Genomic DNA, 23,610 nt, shown 5'->3' on the forward strand with positions numbered 1-23,610 from the left:
TGACATCTGCCTTAACTGTATTTTATCTTGTGCTAATAATCAAATGCTAATATGCTAAACTAAGATGATGATCACGGTAAACATCAGACCTACTAGACATCAGCATATTAGCTTTATCATTGTGAGGATGTTAGCATGCTGACATTAGCTGTGCCTACATACAGTCTCATATAGTCTTGTTTTACTCTTTACAGTCACTGTATCTTTGATTAACATATTTGGTTTACACTGTATGGAGTTGTTTTAATTTTCTCAATTCACCACTTTTAAATTTATCATCTTACCAAGTAAAAACTAAGAAATAAAATTTTTTTTTTACAGGTTTCATTTTATTGATTGTTCATTTTGATTAGACATTGTGATCCACAAAGAAGCAAAGCTGTCTTAGCACGAGCATCAGAATCCTGTCTAAATAAATGATGTTGAACATTAAGTGATATTTTCTGGTTAGCTTTTGCAACAAGAAACAGCGATCACTGTTTTAAGGGCAGACAGAAATACATTCAACAGCGTGCACTGGTTTGATTTACAAACACCAATTCGTATGAAGTTGAGACGTTATGTAAAATGTAAATGAAAACAGAATACAATGATTTGCAAATCCTTTTCAACTTATATTAGATTGAATATACTACAAAGGCAAGATACTTAATGTTCAAACTGCTAAACTTCATTGTTTTTTGCAAATATTCACTCATTTTGAATTTGATGTCTGCAACACGTTCCAAAAGAGCTGGGACAGCGGCATGTTAACCACTGTGTTACATCACCATTCCTTTTAACAACACTCAATAAGCGTTTGGGAAGTGAGGACACTAATTGTCGAAGTGTTGTAGGTGGAATTCTTTGCCATTCTTGCTTGATATACGACTTCAGTTGCTCAACAGTCCAGGGCCTCCGCTGTTGTATTTGCGCTTCATAATGCGCCACACATTTTCAATGGGAGACAGGTCTGGACTGCAGGCAGGCTAGTCTAGTACCTGCACTCTTTAAATACGAAGCCACACTGTTGTAACACGTGCAGAATGTGGCTTGGCATTGTCTTGCTGAAATAAGCAGGGATGTCCCTGAAAAAAACGATGCCTTGATGGCAGCATATGTTGCTCCAAAACCTGTATGTACCTTTCAGTGTAACTTGTACCATGTGCAAGTTACCAATAACATGGGCACTAACACAGCTCCATACCATCACAGATGCTGGCTTCTGAACTTTGCACTGATAGCAGTCTGGACGGTCCTCTTTGGCCCAGAGGACACGACGTCCATGATTTCCAAAAACAATTTGAAATGTGGACTCGTCAGACCACAGCACACTTTTCCACTTTGCTTCAGTCCATCTCAGATGAGCTTGAGCCCAGAGAAGCCAGTGACATTTCTAGATGTTGTTGATATAGGGCTTTCACTTTGTATTGTGGAGTTTTAACTTGCACTTGTAGATGTAGCAACGAACTGTGTTAACTGACATCGGTTTTCTGAAGTGTTCCTGAGCCCATGTGCTAATATCCTTGACAGAATGATGTTGGTTTTTAATGCAGTGCCGCCTGAGGGATCAAAGGTCACAGGCATTTAATGTTGGTTTTTGGCTTTGCCGCTTACATGCAGAGATTTCTCAAGATTCTCTGAATCTTTTGATGGTATTATGGTCTGTAGATGAAGAATTCCCTCAATTTCTTGCAACTGTACATTGAGAAATGTTGTTCTTAAACTGTAAGACTATTTGCTGACAAAGTGGTGAACATTGTCCCATCCTTGCTTGTGTACGACTAACACTTTTGGGGATGCTCCTTTTATACCCAATCATGGCAGCTGTATCCAATTTACCTGTTCACCTGCGGAATGTTTCAAACAGGTGTTTTTTAAGCATTCCTCAACTTTCCCAGTCTTTTGTTGCCGCTGTCCCAGCTATTTTGGAACGTGTTGCAGGCATCAAATTCAAAATGAGTGAATATCTGCACAAAAACAATAAAGTTTAGCAATTTAAACATTAAATATCTTGTCTTCGTCGTGTATTCAAATGAATTTAAGTTAAAAAGGATTTGCAAATCATTTTATTATGTTTTTATTTACGTTTTACACAACATCCCAACTTCATTGGAATTGGGGTTTTTAAATCAGCAATAGAAAAAAATAAATAAATGAACATATGAAACCAACACTAAGGTCAGCTCGTAAATCAGAAATAAGTGCCTAAAGTTTGAACATTAGACAAAAAGTAAAACATCACATGTGATGAACACAGCAATCAGAGATAAAGATTGTTCAGTAAATATACAGGCTAATGATCTCTTCTCCAATCAAGAGCCACAATAATAAAGGTTTCAATTATACTTTAACTTTGGTTGTAATAATTTGTCCACCTCATCCTTTGATTCACTAGTTTGGGGTTGGTTCTTGATGGCCCCTGCTGTCCTCTTTGCTGCCTCCCATGGTGTGTCTGCTCCTTCAGCTGCATGATATCCTCGAACACCTCCTATCAATACTCCTCCTACTGCAGCCACTGCCACTCCAACTATTTTGATTGCTGCTCCTGCTGCTGCTGCTCCTGCTGCTTTAGCATCTACTGCTAAAGCTGTGATTGCTGCTACACCAAGCAAAGCTCCCAACAGTGCACCTGTTCCAACACCTGTTAATCTGATCAAAACCTTATAAACTCTCCTGTTAGCCTCCTTCCTGATCTTTTCTTCTGTCATGGTTCCTGATGACTGTCTAATTTTTTCCTCCTTGTGTTTTATCATTTGCTCCACTGCTTGCAGCATCTCATTGGTGTAGTAGCCTCCATTGTTTTCTGTCACCATCTTGTCTATCGTCTTAAGCAGGTCCTCCACCTGGAAGTGGTTGCTCCTGTATTCATGCCTTGGTTTTTCTTTCCAATATTTATTGTCAATGACGTGGCACCGTCCTCCACACTTCTTCACCAGGTCACTCAGATGCTTATTCTCTTTGAAAAAATCCTCAATCTTCTCTCCCTCAGGGAGATCGTCACCATGAGTGAAGACAACTGTGGCATATTTTAAAGCTTCTTCAGAGAAGTATTCTTGTATTTTGTTGATGACTTCCTGCTCCTGCTTTGTGATTTTCTCCACTTTGAGCACAATGAGAAAAGCATGAGGCCCAGGAGCACACTCTGTGATACACCTCACTATCTCAGGCTTCATCTCCTCCTCAGATCTGTCTGTGTCAAAGAAACCAGGAGTGTCGACCAGAGTGATGCTTCTTCCATTGACAGTCTTGAATTTTGCTTGATGTGCTTTTTTTTCGGAGTTAGCAAAATCGTTTATGGTCAACTTTTTAGGTACTGCTTGACATTGTCTAGTCTCAGAATTCGGAGTGTGGTTGATCTTGAAGCTTTCCTCTCTAAATATGGTGTTAGCCAGGCTGCTTTTCCCAGATCCAGTTTTTCCCAAGATGACGATTCTCGTTTCGCTGGACACTGAAAGAAAATAATAACCATCGATAAGATTTTATGTTTGTGTTTCGCCGATTTTCATGAATAAAAGTTACACATGCTAAAAAAGCTAAATTATGAACATTTTTATTTAAAAAAGAAATAAATATCACAGCTACAAAAAAAAAGTCTTGGTACAATATCTTTATGATATACAGTTTTTAAAATGTAAATATTCTATTACTATTCATAACAATAATGTAGGAACACCAGCCCTTATGTCTCCACCACGAGGCTCTGCTTCCTTTCCCCATCCTCTGACCTCTCACCTCTCAACCACAAGACAAGATTAACCATCTTTCAAGATCCCATATTATGAAAAACTGACTTTTTCTGGTATTTGGGGTGTTATTGTGGGTCCATGGTGCTGCCACACACCTATAAACTTTGAAAAAAGACTATCCGTGCTTTTTTGAGTGAGATACAGATATCTAAAGGGGTCCTGCCTGCAGTTTCCAGATACACCAGTCAAATTTGCTGCGGCTGTCGACGTCGACGGCCACTCATTTGCATATGGCTACCCCACTGCCCCTCCCTTCACCGCACGGTGTCTCCACCCACCGGGTACAGCTACCGTCTGGGAGATCCGCCATTACGCTATTGAAATCACCATGTCCAAGCTCAAGGAGAAGTGCGCTGTTGTTGGTTGCAAGGACCAGCACAAAACACTTCATCGTCTCCCAGCTGCAGAGGACAAAAGAGCTGCATGGACTGAATTTATTTTTGAGAGCAATGTCCCAGCTGAAGTTGGCAAAAAACTGTTGGTGTGTGTGAACCACTTTGACGCTGACTGTTTCACCAACTTGGGCCAGTACAAGGCAGGAGTAGTTTGCAGACTTGTACTCAAAGGAATACTTGCAGACCAAGGACATGTAAGTATACAAATAATGTGCTGTGTGTTCCTGTAGATAAGGCTGAACTCCTGCGTGATGTACTGTGTGTTTTGCCATTGAGAACAAGGTATGGTTAGCGGCTAACCGCTAACGTTAGCTTCTCTGACCACACAAGTTAGTGCTACAGCAGAATCACTCTGTGTATTACATTTCTGATGTTGCACATTATGTAATGCGTGTCCTAGGGAAATGTCTGCATGTGCAAGTATTTAGCTGTTTTTATTTAGCAATTTTACACGAACTAACCAAGCAGTGTCACATAGTACCAGCTAACGCTAACCGCGATCTTCCAAGCTAATGCTAACCGCGAGCTAGTTCGCGATCAACACGGTCTCCACATGCAAACCCAGAGACCCGGTCGGTCAAGCGGTACATACACACACCCTCCGCCGGGTCTAAGTTTTCAGGATTTTGTGAAATAATGCATTTGAAAACGTTTTCTAAGCTGGAATATGTTGGCCTAAGCCAGGGCAAAACCAGTGTACTGCTGAATGCTACACAGAGTTTAGATTCTCTGCCCGAGCCCGCCGCTATCCTCGGACGGGCCGGGCCGGACCCTTGACCAAGTATTTGTGCTTTTTTGTTTTTAATAACAGCTAGAAAAACGCGCATCTCTCTCCTCCCTCCATTTTTGTGTTGCTGCGTGGTGTTACACGTGAGTTATCCTCATGGTAAAAACGTGACTTGAGACGTACGTGACATCACTCCCCGAGACGCAAGAAGAAAGCAAGAATATATATTTTTACTAAGGAAAATGACCAAAATAATTCTAATGCACAGTGACTTGAATAAATAACTTTAATCTGATCACTTGTTTGGAAATGTTAACGCATTAGATGCAGCCTTTAGTGCTTGAATTATACTGTAACAGTGCTGTCATGTGTTATCCTATCCATATCTGGGAATTCTGTGCAGGATAATTAAACTGTGATTACTTGTTGAGAACATTTTAAATTGTTTGCCCATTTCTTGCAATTGTTTTCATGTTTGATTGTCTTTTTACTGTTTAAGACTCTACCTGGCTGCACTGCATTACAGTGAGAAGGCTGATAGAGGACAAGCTACCACATCATCAGGAGATCCTCTTTTCAAACTGAGCTTTCCAAAGTCCAGGAAGGAAGGGAGAGTGCAGAGCCAAACCCGTGTAGACAGAGGCGACATTCCGTAAGTTTTACAATCTTTTATTTGAACCTCTCAAATTAAAATAAACATGGACACACAGGCATCACACAAACACTTAAAACCTGAATTATTTTAAGATGGTTTTCAAAATAAATAATAAGGAGAATGTATAAATAAGAAGTAATTAGGAGAAATAAGAGAAACTTTACAACACTGCAGCACAAGGCTTTTTGGTTCTACTGCAATTTTCCTGTAAACATACATTTTTGTTTATTGCACTGCAGACTGAGGTGATGCACTGTTGGACCTGATCTCGAGAAGGTTTTCCAGGACCCTGCCCCATATGTGAAAGAGGTGCTGAAACTCATAATCCCTGAAGACCTCTCGGACCACACAGACAGGCAGCACAACTCTCACTCTCCACCCCAGAGAGCCCCTACACCAGCTTACAAAGCTTCTGTAGGCTATATTGGCTGAACACAATTCAATATAAAGTCAGCACTGAATGTTTACACCCATGGCAACTAGATACTTTTTTTTTTTTATTATTTTCATATTGATATTGAAGTTAATATATAAAGTCAAACTGTTTCACTTCAGATATTTATTTTCTTATTATTATTTCATTCATGTCAACACATGTTTACAAATGTTTCTTACAATAAAACATCTTTCCTGACTGTTCTGTGTTTTCATTGTTTGATATGTAATTTTCATGGTAATAAGTAAAAGATAAACTATAAGCAATTTAAGATAGAGGAATCAGTTATGTACTTTTCATCATAACACTTTTGCGATAAATTAATAGTATTTATGTGACTAAAAGCTTACTGCACTATTCCCCTCAGACGTAAAGGTCCATAGTCTGTCTGATAAATGTTCAGTGCATTCTGCAGTGCAGATACATTCAGGCAGACAGGTTACAGGCCAGGAGGGTCCACCATGCATGATGGTGGCTCAGGAAGCTGCTGTAGTCTTCGTGTAACCTAGAAATTATGAAAGGTAAGTGAGTGACGATAGATTAGAGAAAAGAGAGACAGAAAAATGATAACCATGTTTGCCCAGTGTTCACACTTAATTGTGGTATTTCCATACAGCAGATATTCTCAGGTTATGTAGGCATTTGTACACAATTGCCACAGGAACACCTGCTTTTATGCAGAATTTGTATTATTCACCGGAAACTATAATCGCTAATCACGTCGCATTTTTTATTTGATAATATATCTAAAGTTTATAAACCGTTGTAACTGGTAAAAAAAACCAATTCTGCTGGTAGAGAGGTGATGGGGGGGTAAATACTAATATACGGTCACGCTTTTCTCTTGTAACTGCTATTGCCAAATTGCATCCGCGTTACTTTAACTGGACAGCAGTAAACACCAGCCGAGGTTTGGCTAAGCTTTATGATGTAAACACTTGAGGCAGGAGAAGGGGGCTGTTATTTGAAACAACGCGGGGCAGACGGCCAATAAGCTCGTAAAACTTTCGTTAGTCTGCAGTAACATAAAAGTAATGTCGAGGTAACAAACTTAACTACTAACCAATGAGAAGAATCAATGTTCGTTCTTACTTTCTTCTGGAGCCTCTTGTTGTCCGGCAGCCATTACTTCCAGAAACTCCGCCGTTGCCATGGTCACATGATGCCGTCCTCACGTCTTCCGCAGGCAGGAAGAAGTGGGCGGCACCGTAGGCGGCGCGCAGTAGCTCATTAGCATTTAAAGGGAAAGGCACTGAAACAGGCCACCTGGAGCAGGGCTGTGAAACTGGTGTTTCAAGAACCCTGCTGTGCTCAATCCTTCAGCTTATTTCGACCAAAGCATGTTACTAACATTCCATTTAGACTTCAAGGAACCATGTTAAGAAGCAGAAATGAGCATAATATGGGACCTTTAACAAACAAAGCCTATCTGTTTGACTGAATATTCGCTTCTTCTCCCCCCTCACAAAGAAGATGAACTCCTTCTTCCTCAGGCCAAACCATGTCCAGCACGTATCCTCTTCTCTCAATAGAGTAGGAAGATGTGTTGCTTTCTTGCTATAAACAGATCACTGGAGACCTTCTCTTACTAATTAACAACTAAGCACAATAGGATCCTCTCTCTCTTCACATCAGATGACAGGAAGTGGGGGTAGATGTTGGTTGGGGTAGAGATGACCCAGTCCCAGTAAATGTCTGATATGTTTTGTTAAGATAGAACTACAAGGAATATGTATAAGTCCTTGGTCCTACTGTGTATTGTATACTTTGTTGTTTATTTTGTATACTTTATTGTTTTATGCCTTAATCATGTTTTTAATTCTTTCATTCTTGGATCATACCCATGTTACATCTTTTAACGAAGACAAAAATTCGACTTTTAAGATGGTAAAGTTTTTGAGAAGTTAAAACACGATTTTGAAACATTAAGGCAATAGTTTAGTTGATTTAAAGTGTTGTGGGTCGAAACGCCGAACACAGAAGGAGTATTGTCAGCCAGCCCCACCCCTGTTCTCAGTCTGTCTGCTGTAGCTCATAAAAACAGAGAAGATGCTCTGCACATCACTTTTGGGTCCTGACTTTGGTCATGACTTTGGGTCACTTCTTTCTGTTACTACACTTCTCTCCTCTCTGTTTCACCTTCGGTCTGACTTCGGTCTGACCGAACCTTCTCCTTCTCTCTTCTCTTCTCTTCTCGTCACCTCTTTGCTTTTTATTCTTATTTTTATTTTCAAAGTAATCTTTACTTTTATTTTTGCAACAAGCTCTAAGAAAGCGAATTGAATAACTACTTTAAGTGCTTTACTTTTATCCAAGTTTTAATAGAACAAATTATTTTCTTTTTGATTTTTGATTTGATTTTAATATAACGTTAAAGTATCACCGCCTGATCCAGAAGAAGTTGAATTAGTGAAAGGATCAGAACTTGAGAACCACCTTGAAACATCAAGAAAAAGTCTTTGTCAAGACTGTGATCATCTGATGAAGAAATTGCAGTCCATCGTCTGCCTCAGAAGCCGTGCAAGGAGTCTCCAACAAAAGAGATTTTGTGTGTTCCCAGCCGAGATCGACTCTGCCCCTAGCGCTCCCAAGGTGGAAACCCCGCTGGGCCTTCGGACCAAGAGTTCCTCAACAGAGTACCGGCCTTCCCTCTGGCTACTGGACTGACGCGCCGTGCCGTGGTCCAACCCAAAACTCTCAAAGAGACCAAGCTTCAGTGCCTCCTGACGCCCAGACAAAACCGGCTGAACGTCTTCATACAGCTGGATCCACACACGTGAGAATGAGTGGTGTCTAAAGTTCTGACTTCTGTCTCAGGTTCTGACTTCTGTCTAAAGTTCTGACTTCTATCTTATGAACTTAAGAAAGTTGAGGATAGGGTCTCATTAGTATTAAAAGATTACTCCCGTAATACTTAATATATAAAAACCCGACCCTTTAACTTTACCATCTGTCGACGGTTACATAACTTTATTACTTTGCTTATTACAGTCTTTACCTTTTCTGTTATCTGTTGTTCGTCTAAAATTGTCAGTTCATTTATGTTATCCCGAATTATTTAGTCAATAAACATATATATTCATTTGTTTCGTCTGGAACTTAATCTTAATGTGGAGAACCGATGGATACGTGCAAAGAATTCACTGCTTCAGAATATTGAGATTGAGTAAATTGATTTGAAATTGATACTCTAGCTGTCCAAGTCAAACTTGTACAGTTAGATGTTTGGAATAGTTCCCTCCAGCCTATTCAAACAATGGAGGTGGTGCCCCATCTACGAGTGTAAAATTAATCACCAGTGATTAATGACCTTTATCATCAAGCAGTGATAGTCCCCTACATTTATATCTATGGTGCCGTCCATGTGAGGCCCGTATAGTCTCCTACAATAATAATGATAATAATAATAATAATAACTGGAAGAACAATACCTCGCAGGTCTGTGACCTGGTCTGGCCCTAATAATAATTTGGATACAATTTGTTATAACATTTTACTTGAGCTGCTCCTGTAGTGAAATAAAGGACCTATGTCTTGACTCATGGCTTTTTTTGTAAATGCATGAGTCAAAACTTTGTGTAAAAGCATAATTACTACGAAAGAGGCCCTTTTAAGATTGACGGTATTTTCGTTTTCGGCTCAAACTTATTTTCAATGGGAGTGCATGGGGCACTTTTACCCTAGCATCAAAATCGCTGTTTTTAAAACACTAAGAAGGCTCGACACAACATGAAACTTTGCTCGTAGTATCACCAGGGCCCATGCACTCACATTGAAAATGAGTTTGAGCCAAACATGAAAACACGGTCAATCTTAACCCGTTTAATCCCACCGGCAACAATTGTTGCCGCTCTTTTTTTTTTTTTTTACTTCTGGGACCTCTAAAAGTGCTGTTTGGGTTTTGGCAGCTAATTTAAGTTTTTAAATCAAAGAACATGTTGTCTCCTCTAATTTGTATCAATGTCATGTAACTAGTGTGAATGGTCACATGACCAGGCCTCTTTACTTCCTGCTTGCACCGCTGGCGGGAAATGTCTGCCTCAAACTTGTACAAGAGGAAGCAATTAAAATACCTTAATCAACAGATATAAGTGAAATATTTTGCACATATAATATTTAAAGGGTCTACTACTGATATATAATGAGAATTATATGCCTGCATAAATCTTGTGATCATAAAAAGAGTAAATGTAACCACGGCAACATTTGTTGCCGCTAGCATAACACATAGTCATAGTGGTGTCAAAAGTTTTAGCTGTTTATTCTATTTTTCTTATGTTTTTCTCTACACACCTTAAAACTATCAGAGGTTTTGGATCTTCTAGACTTAAAAGAACCCCAAAGTGATGTGTGCTACATAACAGTCATTCCTACAGTTGAAAAAGATGCAATTGAAAGTGACAGTGACTGCTCAGATAGAGAGTACCAAGACGATACAGGCCATTTCCCTGCTATACTGCTGAATGGTGAAGCACAGTTAACCTATCTGGAGGATGAGAACGATTTTTAAAAGATTGCGATCGACGCCCAGCCACATCCGGTATACCAGATTTTGTGATCTATGGTCCAAATGCAGCAGATTGCATAAAACAAACTAAACCTGACCCTGTTGATTTGTTCCTTTGCATGTATCCTCCTACTCTGAGGGAGCTCACTGTTGAGATGTCAAACCTCTACTCAATGCAAACCAAAGGGAAGGCACTTGATCTGAGCATGGATGAGTTGCTGAGTTTTTATGGGGTTCTGCTCGCATCTGGCTACAGTTCAGTACCACGGAGGCACATGTATTGGTCATATGACCCTGATGTCTACAATGAAGCCATCTCAAATGCAGTAAGAAGGAACCGCTTTGACGAGATAATGGCTTCAATTCATCTGGTGGATAACTCAAAGGCCACAGACAACCATTTTCTACAAAGGGTAGGGTAGTGCACTGAATGACACCTACAAGATGATGCCATACACGAAACAGCTGTCAATTGATGAAAGCATGAGACGCTATTATGGCAGGTATGGCTACATCTTGTGGAGCCTTGCTTCACCCACAGGGTACATGTTTCACATGGAGCCCCATTGTGGAGTCTACACACATCTGCCTGAAACTAGCTTAGGACAGGGCCCAAGTGTAGTCCTTGGTCTGGCTGAACAAGCAGAAGTCCCTCCAGGATGCACATTTGTGCATGATAACCTTTTCACCTCACTTAGCCTCATTGATGAAATGACCAAACAAGGTTATGGGTCCCTTGCCATCTGCTTGACATTCCTTTCACAGGTGTGAAGGATTTTGAAAAAATGCCTCGTGGAAGTACGAAGGTCCTTACAGAGGGGGAGAAGTTACTGGTGCGATGGAAGGGTAACAGTGTTGTAGCCATGGCAACCAATGCTGTAGAAAGATATTCAGAGGGTCAAGCATCCAGGTGGAACAAAGAGAAAAAAGCAGTTGTCAAAGTGCCGCAACCTCTGTGTTTCCTTACGGACAGAATCGCGGAATTGGCCGATTAAAACGGAATCTACTTTTTAACACGGAATATCGCGGAATTTGACATAATTTCACTGAAATGTTGTTCTCGTGTGGAAGAGGAACGTTTTTCTGGGGAAAACTGCACGGTGGGTGCAACAAGTCGCCGCCGCCCCCCTCCCCACAGACTGAGCTCCCCCGTCAAAACAATGTAGGCATGGCGAAGCGGCTGCTCACGTCTTCGTTGGCGAAAAAGCTGAGAAACTTGACATTTACCCCTCAGTACAGAGCCGAGCAGTTCCCGAACGACTTGTATGTGTCAGGTGTTGTTTTGCAAAGAAGCAGACCTGAGAAATCATAATTAAAGGTGTAACGTTAATGCGTTAGAGTTAGCCACCTGTCCGATTCATATTATCGGCATATAATACCAGAGTGACTGTTAACTGCTGCATACAGTAGCTGCTGTTAGCTAGCTAGCCCCGTTAGCCACAGCCCTCTTAGCTGACTCTGCCGGGGCTGGGAGGCTTTTCTGGATCTGCCTGAGAGCTGACCATGTTTTTATTCAATGAAACCCATAAAAACACAAAATATACTACTGTATGAAGACATGATGAAGTCAAAATGTTTTTGATGCACTTTACTGTATGGTACAGTATTGAGGAAATATGTTTGTCACCTCAATTAATTTAAGGTAATTTCTATTTAATTTGTGCACATTTTAGTCATTTACATTAAAAACACACTGTTTTTGGTAGTATAATAAGAGTAAATCGGGATTCACACAAATTAAAACGGAAAAAACGGAATTCCCAAAAAATAAAATGAAAAAAACAGAATTAGGGAAAAAATAAAACGGAATTTGGGAAAAAATAAAACAGATTTTATAGGGCCCTACATGCCTTGTTATAATATGTTACTCATGTTCATGTTATTTTCATTCTTTACATGTGTAAATAGGTCACATTGAAGGAATTGTGTAAATTTAGACTATGCGGTTTCCCACCGGCAACAATTGTTGCCGAGTATAAAACCTACATTTTCACTAACATAACCAACATGATATGAAAAAATTCATACATATTATATGTTAGGGAGGTCTAAGGAGTAAAATGCATGCACTTATTTTGCAGGGAAAAATTTGGGATTAAACGGGTTAAAAGTGCCTCTTTCGTCGTAACTATGCTTTTACACGAATGTTTGACTCATATACATTCACAAAAAAAAGCCTAGATTGCATTTTGCCGAGAGTTTTACTTTAAAAATAACGTCTCCTCTGCTGTTCACCTGTGTTCCAGTGTGTTGACTTCATTTTATTTTAACACAAATACAAGCTAAACTTGACTTATAAAATTGCACTTTTTCCTTGCAATTGTCACACAGGTACGTATTTTATTCAACACAAAGATGAGGGCACACAATCTAACTAACATGTACTATACAAATGTGTGTGTGTGTGTGTGTGTGTGTGTGTGTGTGGGGCAGAACAAAGAAACAATAGTGGTCACTGATATCACATGTGGGTGTGATATGCTCCAGGCTCAAGGAACTTGTATGTATGTGTGTGTGTGTGTGTGTGTGTGTGTGTGTGTGTGTGTTCCTCAAATATCTCTGCGGATCAGGATCAGACTGACCTGAGACTTTCAACATGGCTGCTGCGTGGTTCAGTGGTGTGCAACTAAGCATTTGCTTGGACTGCAATGATAGCGTGAATAAATTATTTCATAAATGCTTTACAAATTCTCAAGCCCACGACATACCTTTTAAAACAAGCGGATTTATACCTGCAGCGGCGCGAGCTGGACCGGGATTTTGGCGGCGGTTCGGTTCCGTTCTGTGCATCTAAACTGACTGTTGTGGATTAATGAGATTAAACAAGTCCAAGTCTGTTCGGGTCTGAGGAGATCCGGAGACGCGCGGACAACAAAGTGGGATCGGAATCTGTGGATGTTCGTGTGTAGCTAGCGCTAGCTACACGACCCACCGCCCGAGTCGACGGAGCGGACGCACTGGCACGTCCAAAACCGGATTTAGGGTAAATAATGTCCAACACGCTTTTTCGCGAACATTACCGTTACGTTTGCTTTATGTCTGGTGCAGGAAGAAACAGTAAAAATGTGCTTTTGTCACAAGCGGATTTATACCTGCAGCGGCGCGAGCTGGACCAGGATTTTGCTGGCAGTTCAATTCAAATTCAAATTCAAAGAACTTTATTTTTTCGTTAGAAACTTCATTTGTAAAAAGCGTCAGTGCAGTGCAAATTTTAGACAAGATAAATAAGCAAATAAATACATACAGGTGAATACAAAAGAAGTACAAAACAAATGTTAAAAAGAGAAGGACACTCATCCACACGCTCACACACACACGAACACACACCCCCACACACAAGCCAGACCGGGTCAGCTGTTCAGTAATCTGATTGATGCTGGGACAAAGCTTGTCATGGCTCTCTTTGTTTTAAAAGTGAGGGATCTGTATCTCAGGCCTGAAGGTAGGAGACTATAGTGGCAATGTAGTGTGTGCGCAGTGTCTGAAGCTATCTGTAAACCTTTTTGTTTAGTCCGTCTATTGTAGATGCTGTGAAGTGATTCCTGTGCCAGTCCAATTATTTTACTGCTCATGTTTATGATTTTGTTAAGCGGGTTGCGATGTATGTTGGACAATGAACCAAACCAGACTGTTATATTGAAGGTGATGACAGATTCAATAAAACATTTATAAAAAGCAACAGTTCGGTCCCATTCTGTTCTGTTCTGTTGATCTAAACTGACTGTTGTGGATTGTAATGAAATTAAACAAGTCCAGACCGAGTCTATTCGGGTCTGAGGAGATCCGGAGACGCGCGGTCAACAAAGTTGGATCGGAATCTGTGGATGTTCGTGTGTAGCTAGCTGCTAGCCGCTAACCGACCCACACGGCCCACCTCCCGAGTTGATGGAGCGGATGCACTGGCACGTCCAAAACTGGATTTAGGGTAAATAATGTCCAACACGCTTTTTCGCGAACATTGCCGTTACGTTTGCTTTATGTCTGGTGCAAGAAGAAACAGTAAAAATGTGCTTTTGTCACGAAAGTGTCCAAGCAGCAAGTTTGGTTGTTGAGGAACAGGAAGATGTGGGAGGGACATCGGCGGATGATTGACAGCAGCAGTGATGTGTTGGAGACGGCGACAGAGATAGCGAGTTTTGAGAGTTGAGAGATTTGTGACATATAGCGTGTTTGGAGTGTATAGTTAGTGTGTTATGTAGTATTTGGTGTGGTGTGTTTAGTGAGTAGTGGAGTCGTGTTGTGAGGCAAACCAAGGAGGAGACGGCTGAATGTGGAACAGGCAGGAATGAGCTGAGGAGCCTGAGGCATTGCCTGCATTTAAATGTAAATAGTTACACATAACTTTGTAAATTTCAAAAACTTATGCACCAATTTAGTAAACAACAATTTATATTTGCATTATAACTAATACAATTGGTTCATTAAACATATTTGTGGTTTTCACAGTAAAGAAACTAACTTTTTCTACTCTGATTTTATGTTATTTTGTGATTTTAGGTCCATAGTGTTAATATAGTACCTTAAAATGAAAAAATAACTGTACAGTCACACATGTGAGGTTGTGTTAAAAATAATTACACCAAGTAAGGCAAGGTAAATAGTTTTTAAGGTGAAATATAATGGTATAATCAAAAGTAGTCAAAAACAGCCAATTATATCCCTGACGTCCCACCTTCAATCACAGCCTCATTTGGCCATCCATGAAAAAGCTACTTAACCTCCCACTTTTCTATAGGAATACATGCTTCCTACGGGCAATGCACTAGTCTTAGAAAACGAAAATAACATTCTTAAAGGGTTCACAGCATGTAAAATCTGCCTAAAAGTTTTAGTTGATAGCCGCAAGTGTGGCACTTCATCCCTACAGAAGCATGCAGAGAAGTATGTGTCTAATTTTGGGTAAGGCCGGATTATCAATGGGCTTTATGGGCACAGGCCCAGGGGCCCACGTGCACCTGGGCCCAACCAGACGTGTAGGGAAACTATAAAAACGCTTGTTTCTCTTTTACTCACTGATATTGACACCATGTGCAACCAATAAAAAACATCCTCGTTTTTTTTAACTAAAGACGATGATTTGATTGGTCAAGTGCAAGTGTGGAAACCATCGGAACTGCCAGCACCGCCCCCTAGCCACTCGTGGTCGATCATGGGGAAGTAGTTTGAGAGAAAAAAATTGAGTGAGGTAAGTGGTTGTAGTAAGTGAAAACATAAAAGAGAAAAGGAGGAGAGGGAGGCAATTTTTTTGAGAAATGTGCCATCCATTCAAACTTTCTTCAAATGGGGTCAGGATCATCAGGACGAAGGTGACACTGTGGAGGAGGAGGTGTAACACATGGCTCCAAATACAGTAAATTCAATGAAGATAAATAAAGATAAATAAATAATAATGGCTGAAATTACTGTGGCTAGAATCAGAATTAACAAAAGGTTCGACAAGGAGGCAGAAATGTTTGCAAAATTAAATGAAGAAACCAGAAAAAGTGCTTTAAATTGATACCTTATATTATAACCAAAAATATAACACCAAAAACAATATACATATCAGACTGTACACATCTGGGTCTGGGTGCACCCTATTCCAAAATAATTCAAACTTAACAAATCATAATTCGTGTATCAAAATAAAATGCAGTTCTAAACCAAATCACCTTATGAACAACCACCTCATCATTACCACATCAGCACTGCACACAACAGGAATAATAGTATGTTTCTTAATCCATTATCTTAACTTCCAGCCGCAAAACAGAGTGTCTTTATGGAAGTCGGAAGGTTACAGCAGTCCTTAAGTCAAGTCGAAAAGTGAAAAAAAATCAATAAAGTCAAGTCAAGTCAATGATACTGGAACTGAGTGTAGTTGGGGGTGCTGGCTTGGTGTAGTTTTGTCCTACCAATGTGGCTGGACAAAGATGAAGTTCAGTTCATAGCAGTTCAGTTCATGGAGCTCTGGGGTGATCCATCTGGGTTAGCTCGCCATCCATTTTCAAGGGGTAGGTGAAAAACCTGGCCAATTCAGAAGTCATGCAGTAATGCTTTGCAGATTTCACCATGGCTCGATTCACACAACACATCTAGAAACGTGCAGCAGCAGCAGCTCCTCTCCCCACAGAGTCACTCCGGTGTCTGACTAGTGTCATCTAACCTGCCCACTGCTGCTGCGGTCATGCTCTCTGATTGGCTAAGAATAGTTAACCCTTTGTGATCTGATTTACCTGGGCTACAGGAGGACTGCCTGCAAGCTAACCTGGAGCTAGAGGACAATGTCGGCGGAAGCTAGTGTTAGCCTGTTGCTAGCTGCATTCACAGCACCGGTGTGAGCTGATCAGGCAGCCCGAGCACATCCAGTACTTACACTGGCAGCTCGATGACTGGATGTGCCAGGTGTCGGATCCGGCATTGTGGGGCAAAGTTAATGAAAATGCTCACACTGTCCTAATCGATCGCGGACCTGCTGCATTTCATAACCAAACAAGCAAATACCCGGCCTCAACTCGTGATGGCAGTTTGGCCGGTAAAGTGTGCTCCTTTACTAACGATCTGGGCCCGTATTCACAAAGAATCTTAAGGTTAAAAGTAGCTCCTAACAGGCGAATTTAGGAGCAACTCCTAAAAATAATGGGCGTGTCAGTCGTAAATTTGGGGATTGAAGTTGTGGTTGAGTTGGTGAGGGACACAATAACGTTCCCAACCAACCGAAACAATCCAATAATGCCGGAGTTAAAATGTTTGGCAACACTCCGGTATTTGGCTACGGGGAAAATGCAGCTCTTCGCACTAGTTCGGGACTAGTATAACCTGGGGACCTCAAGTGATTTAGAAATTATCCCACCATGTCTGTGTTTCCTGTGGCGCATTCGCACAGGATAAGCAAAGTCTTAGTGGAGCAGCACAACGGTTAGATATGGATATTTTAATATAATAACTGGTGAGCCTGTTAAAAGATGGAAAAATGTTCCTTACCGCATGCTGCCATGCATCCATCTAATCATCTTTCGAGATTTCGCTCTTCTGATGAGCCTCCTGAATTTGCACCCAGAATGCTGTCAAAACATTCCTTTATAACTCCCAACGCAGCCTCCATAATTCTCGACCGGGAAAAAGGCAGAAAAAAGGTGTGGAAAACACAAAAAAACCTGCCAATTGCCACGGGACTAATATTATCAAATGACCTCTGTGTTTGTCGAAATATGGTAGGTAATTTGCGGTGGAATTTTTACTTTACAAATCACGGACATGGCAGATTCGCACGGGATTAAGAGCACAGACGACCTCCACAATTATTACAAATTACTGGAGGTCCCCAGGTTATACTATTCCCGTGCGAATAGGGCTTTTGTCAATCAGAAAAAGTTGCATTCCATTAATACACAAATTGTCTTTGACGCATGTTACAATATACTGGACATTGTTGAGAAATGGCCCGGATCAACACACGATTCCCGAATTTTAATGGAGAAAACATTTTCATCGCATTCTAATTTGTAATTTGTGTCCTAGGCGTTTTTGTTTGGGGGGGTGCACTTAATTCTCCTCATAAATACATTTCTTTATCCAATATATTTACAAAGGCTTTGTCATGGGCTTGTAGGCAACTTCCTTATTTTCAATACATGCATTGTGTAGCCTAAATGACTTTTCAATGGGCTGCCCTGTCACTCAACAACCACCATTGTCATTGCTTCTAAGTGCGTCCTTATAAAATGACATCATCCATAGCAACAGAGAGTTACTTCTAGTTTAGGAGTTCACTGTTTTCATAACTAAAACTAAATCTCAGTGGCTTTGAATTACTTTTAAGAAATGACTCCTACATAAAAACTTTTAGTCCGATTTAGGAGTACTCCTAACGTTAAGATAAAAGTCTTTGTGAATGCGGGCCTACTGCTGTTTACCAAATGGGAAGAGAGTTTCCCGTGACTGGATGACATATTCACCATCTACAGGTAACATTTATTGCTTTGCCTGCATGCTCTTTATAACAAAGACACATCAATTTGTTAGTAGCTTCTCTGACTGGAAACACCTTGAACGCTTGCAGAATCATGAGAAAAGCACAGAGCACTGTAGTTGTATGCTAGCATTAATTCGGCGCTCATCTGTCAGCGAGAACAGGACTGTGAATGCTCAACTAGTGCAACAACTGGAGGGAGAAAAGTGCTGACGCCTGGTGCTGAACCGGTTGTGGCTGTCATTCAGTTTTTGAGTGAAAGGGGGTTGCCTTTCCGGGGTGATGATGAACTTATTGGATCACCACACAATGAGAACTTTCTTGGCATTCTGGAGGTCATTTCCCTGTTTGATCATTTCCTGGCTGAACATGTTAGCTGCTTTATAGCGGTTGTTTGTGGGCTGCCGCAGTCTTCTCGTTAAAGAAGCCCCCCCCACCCACTACACTAAAAATTTCTGGGGAGAACCCTGACATCCTATGTTTCATCCACCATCTATGAGGATTTGATAAAGCAAATGGGCGTCAAAGTGAAAGCTACCATAGCTACAGAGATACAGCATGCCAAGTACTTTTCTTTGATTGTGAACTCGACTCCTGATTAGGGGTGGGAATTGATTAGTTTTTAATCAATATCAATGCCATTGTCAATTCTGCCTATCGATTCAATTCCTTATCAATTCTCATATCGATTCCTGAGTAGTTCATTGAGTGGCAAAAAAGGAGTTCTACACAGTCTTCTGCACCAAAACCAACCATTTTATTTTTTCCCCAAATTATGTCTGCACAAGACTGTGAACATGAACATATTCAACTCAAACATACAACAAAAAACTGCATGCTGCTTGCAGTTGCAAGGCGACAGTGCGCTTATGCAGGATATTTAATGTCAACTTTACCGCCGTCAACGGAGGTCTCACTGGAGCTTGTTTGACCAGCAGCAACGCAGGCGCCCTAACACGATATTACAGCATTATTAATAATATATTTAATTTATATAGCGGCTTTCAGGCTACCCAAGGACACTTAACCAAGTCAAACAAATAAAACAAAGAACAAATGGAGCGCCTGTCAGTCTGCACGGAGGGAATAGCACCGTTCTTGTAAACAGACTTGCGTCTGTATGGAGCCAGAACGGTGACTTTAAAATTTGGCATCCAAAAAAAAAAATTGGCATTGAAAACAAAACCAGTACTGAAAAAGGAAACGTTGTCATTGAAACATTTGTATTGAAAACAGTTGTATTGGCATTGAAACAAGTATTGGAACTGAAAAAATAAACTAATTAAAATCCGAAAATCTTATCATTTTATTGGGATTTTTTTGTATTTTTCAATGACAATCTTCAGATTTTTTCTTCATGTCACTTTTTTTTCAGTGACAGATTTTTTTACAATGTCAGTTTTTTTTCAATGTCACTGATTTTCAGTTTCAACTTTTTGTCACTGTTTCGGCGTCGAGAGGGAGGGGCCTGAGGGGAGGGGCAAGTAGAGCGTAGTTTGCATATCATTTGAGAAGGTAATGGCAGCAGCCTATGGGAAGGCGGGGCTGGACGGTCCAGCCACAAAACACCATTTTAGGCCGTCTCTGGGCAACAGAGTCTAACTACCTCGCAGACTTTTCTTCAAGCTCTCTCCTGATGTGTCCAAGTGTCTGTGTATCTGGTTCTGTCCCCGAGCTCCCGAGCTCTGGTCTCTATATTCGTTTGGAGTCTGGAGGTCCCGTCCTACATCGCCGCAGCCAGGGGAGAGCACAGCAGCAGAGGAGAGCGTCAAAGGAGCCAGGCGGTGAATAAGCCCGAGGTTGTGGTGGAGGGAGGACCAACGGAGCAATGATGGACAGCCCACAGAGTATTGAGTACATTGGTTTTAAAGTTAGAGTTGCTAGGCTAACAGCTGATCGACGGGGCTAACAGCTGATCATGGGAGAAAGGTGAGTTCATGGAGCCAATTGTTCAGGTGTGCAGCCTTTAGAGTTAGTAGTACAGTCCCAGAGCTTGTAGGGACAACTTCGCTTTCTATCTCTAAAAAAAAAAGCAGTTTTGCTACGAATTAAGAAGCGGCGATATTTATGCTAGCTTTCTCTCGCATCCAGGTTGATTACACTGATTACACACGGCAGAATAGATCACTTCTTCTTCTCAATGATGCTGCCTCGCGGTTGAAGGTCTTAGTCATCAGAGAGTGTGACACAAATGTACCGCGACGCAAAATTTCCTTGTGCAGGCAGGGAAATGAGAGAATCGCGAAGAAGAATTGATAACGCCTGAGGCTTACAATTCCGATGGAATTGGTCAGTTTGAACCTGTTCTGAGTCGGAACCGGTTCTCGATTTCCACCCCTACTCCTGATCTGTCACATATTGACCATCTGACCTTCATTTTTAGATTTATGAATGAAGAAGGAAAAATAATAGGGCGATTTGTTGGCTTTGAGCCAATTGAGAATTACACAGGGGAGAGCTTGGCCAATACTGTAATGGCTATGCTTGACAGTTTAGGCCTAGATCTTGCAAACTGTAGAGGTCAGGCATATGAAAATGTAAGTAACATGTCTGGACATTATAATGGGCTGCATGCTCACTTGAAGAACAAGAACCCCTTAATCCATTATATACCCTGCGCAGCACATTCTCTAAATTTGGTGGGTGTCAACAGTTTTGAAGGCAGTTGTCAAGATGCATGTAATTTTTTTGTGCAGGTTCCACTCAAAGTTGGAACAGAATCTTCAATAATGCAGACATCAAGGTAGACATGACATTGAAATCACTATCATCAATACATTGGAGTTGCCGTGCAGATGCAACTAGGGCACTTTGTAGAAATTATGCACAAACAAGGGATGTACTTTTCACTCACCAACATGCTCACAGTGTTGAAGTCAGCTTTTATAAAACAGAGCTGAGCCTAATCAGTGCAAGACATCAGTATAATTCACATTATATAGGAAAAGAATTACAAGGAGGAGAATGTTGAAGTGCCTCTGCACTGTAAAAAATGATTAAACACAAAACAGCTGTTAATTAAATTTCTATTTCTTAAGACTCAATGAGCAGTGATCAGTCCTGAAGAAAGAAATTAACTTACTGTAAGCCATGTTGTCCAAAGTGAAGAACCTGCAGAGTGACAATCAGTCAGAGTAATGAGGCTGCCAGTGTGCATGTGAATGTGTTCTCTGTATGTTCTCAGAGTTTTTCTGCCACCTTCACTTCCTGACTGAAGCGCAAAAAAAAAGAAAAAGAAAGAAACACCCTTTAGAGTACGTGTTCATGCACTTCCATTGTGCGTGTTGCACTACTCAATAAAATCTCATGATGCTGAACTTGTATTATGGTTCATTGATAATCTGATTGTGAAAACACAAACATGTTGGACTTTTTTTCATAAGGGTCATGAATCAGTGCTGATATGTGGTTTATCTGATATTGTGATGTTGGTTTTGTTCTGCAGAATGAAATTGACTTACTGCCTACTCTTCCTCAAAGCGATCACAGCTCCCACGTAACATAAAATAGAACCTTTCATCTGTCACAAAGGCTACATTCTCTGGATACAACCTATGTTTTGCTCAACTTCACTGCAGGTATGTTGCTCCTTTTACAGGACAAGCAGTGATCTTATCTACAGTCCAGTGTCAGTGAAAAGTGCATAAGAAATGCTCAAATGTTGTACTGCTGTGTTCCAGATCCTATAAATATCAGGAATCTGGCCAAATGTTACCATGTCACTGCTGACTGAATGCTAATCATAGCTAATGGTGTTATCGATAGGTTATTTTACCTATCACTATCCATATTCAAGGAGCGCTGTAATGATAACAGTTTGTCAGATCTCCTGTCTTTGTACAACTTACAACCAGAAACACAGCAGCAAGATATCCCAGCATCTGAGCTTCCTGCCCTGACGTCAAAATAGCCGCCATGTGGACAAAGTCTACTACCTGGTTTTGACCTCTGCCTGTGGTGTTGACCACTTTGGTTCAGAGGATAAATCTGACTGACTTTCTTGATCCCCTATCAGTTGTGTTTTGAGGATGAATACTAATGATGGTGATCCCCTGACATTTCATGAAGCGCCACCTGCAAGTTAAAATCTTCACTCATCTTGGTCATCATTTTATACCTCATGAATTATTATCAGTCAAAACAGACTGGGTCAATTTGACCCAAGAGGACAAAAGGTGCGTAGTAAATGGGAGGACAATACGAGGGTTAATCATCCAAATGCACCAGTCATAAATTGATTACCTTATTAAGTAAAACAAAAAGATAAAATTTTTTCATAGGTTTCATTTTATTGATTGGTCATATTGATGAGACATTGTGACCCACAAAGAAACAAAGCTTATTTAGCACGAGCATCAGAATCCTACATTAGATGGTATTTTTCTGGTTGGATTTTTCAACATAAAACAGCAATCAGTGTTTTAAGAACAGACAGAAATACAGCCAACAGCGTACACTGGCTTGATTTAAATCAGCAGTCGAAAAACTTAAAGAACGCATCAAACCAACACTGAGGTCAGCTCGTAAATCAGAAATAACTGACAAAAGTTTGAACCTTAGACAGAAAGTACAACCTATCACAGGTGATTGAACATATTAATCAGAGAATAAAGATGTCTTGTTAAATACACAGGCAAATGATCTCTTTTTTGTTCAGGAGCCACAATATTAAAGGTTTCAATTATTTTTTTTACTTTGGCTGTAACATTCTGTCCACAGCGTCTGCCTCCCATGGTGTGTCTGCTCCTTCAGCTGCAGACGTCCCTACAGCTGCAACAAATATTCCTAAGGTTACTACTTTTTCTGCTTCTGCTGCTGCTGCAGCTGCTTCTGCCCCAGCTATTATTACTCCCATGGCTACTGCAGCACCTGCTGTAGTTTTGGCAGATGATGATCAAGTCTTAAAGCTGTGATCACTACTCGAACCATCACCCTTACACCAAGCAAAGCTCCCAACATTGCACCTGTTCCAACACCTGTTAATCTGATCAAAACCTTATAAACTCTCCTGTTAGCCTCCTTCCTGATCTCTTCCTCTGTCATGTTTCCAGGTGACTGTCTAATGTTTTCCACCTCTTCTTTTATCATTTGCTCCACTTCTTGCAGCATCTCATTGGTGAAGCAGCCTCCATTGTTTTCCGTCACCATCTTGTCTATCGTCTTGAGCAGCTCCTCCACCTGGAACTGGTTGCTCCTGTATTCATGTTTCAT

The 23,610-nt window shown here is 40.8% G+C and overlaps 1 protein-coding gene across 1 annotated transcript; it reads right to left on the reverse strand.

Annotated features, from left to right (window-relative positions):
- Nucleotides 1–2,166: 2,166 nt before the first annotated feature.
- On the reverse strand, nt 2,167–23,610 carry LOC115589396 (GTPase IMAP family member 7-like). The gene is made up of 3 exons (XM_030430238.1): nt 23,364–23,610; nt 3,297–3,436; nt 2,167–3,227 (listed from the first exon to the last, which is right to left on the reverse strand). Exons 1-3 carry the CDS (start codon nt 23,608–23,610, stop codon nt 2,319–2,321), a joined length of 1,296 nt encoding a protein of 431 aa, XP_030286098.1. The 3' UTR covers nt 2,167–2,318.

Source organism: Sparus aurata, chromosome 10 (assembly GCF_900880675.1).
Source record: "Sparus aurata chromosome 10, fSpaAur1.1, whole genome shotgun sequence".
Classification (NCBI taxonomy): Eukaryota; Metazoa; Chordata; class Actinopteri; order Spariformes; family Sparidae; genus Sparus; species Sparus aurata.

Bases quoted from the DNA above. Each gene is read 5' to 3' on its own strand.
- LOC115589396 (XM_030430238.1), bottom strand. From the start codon at position 23,610: ATGAAACATGAATACAGGAGCAACCAGTTCCAGGTGGAGGAGCTGCTC. The intron at 3,437-23,363 runs GTGCAATGTTGG...GTTATTATTTTC, and splicing joins ATTAACAGGTGTTGGAACAG to TTTCAGTGTCCAGCGAAACG. The intron at 3,228-3,296 runs GTACCTAAAAAG...GCAAAATTCAAG, and splicing joins AGACTAGACAATGTCAAGCA to ACTGTCAATGGAAGAAGCAT.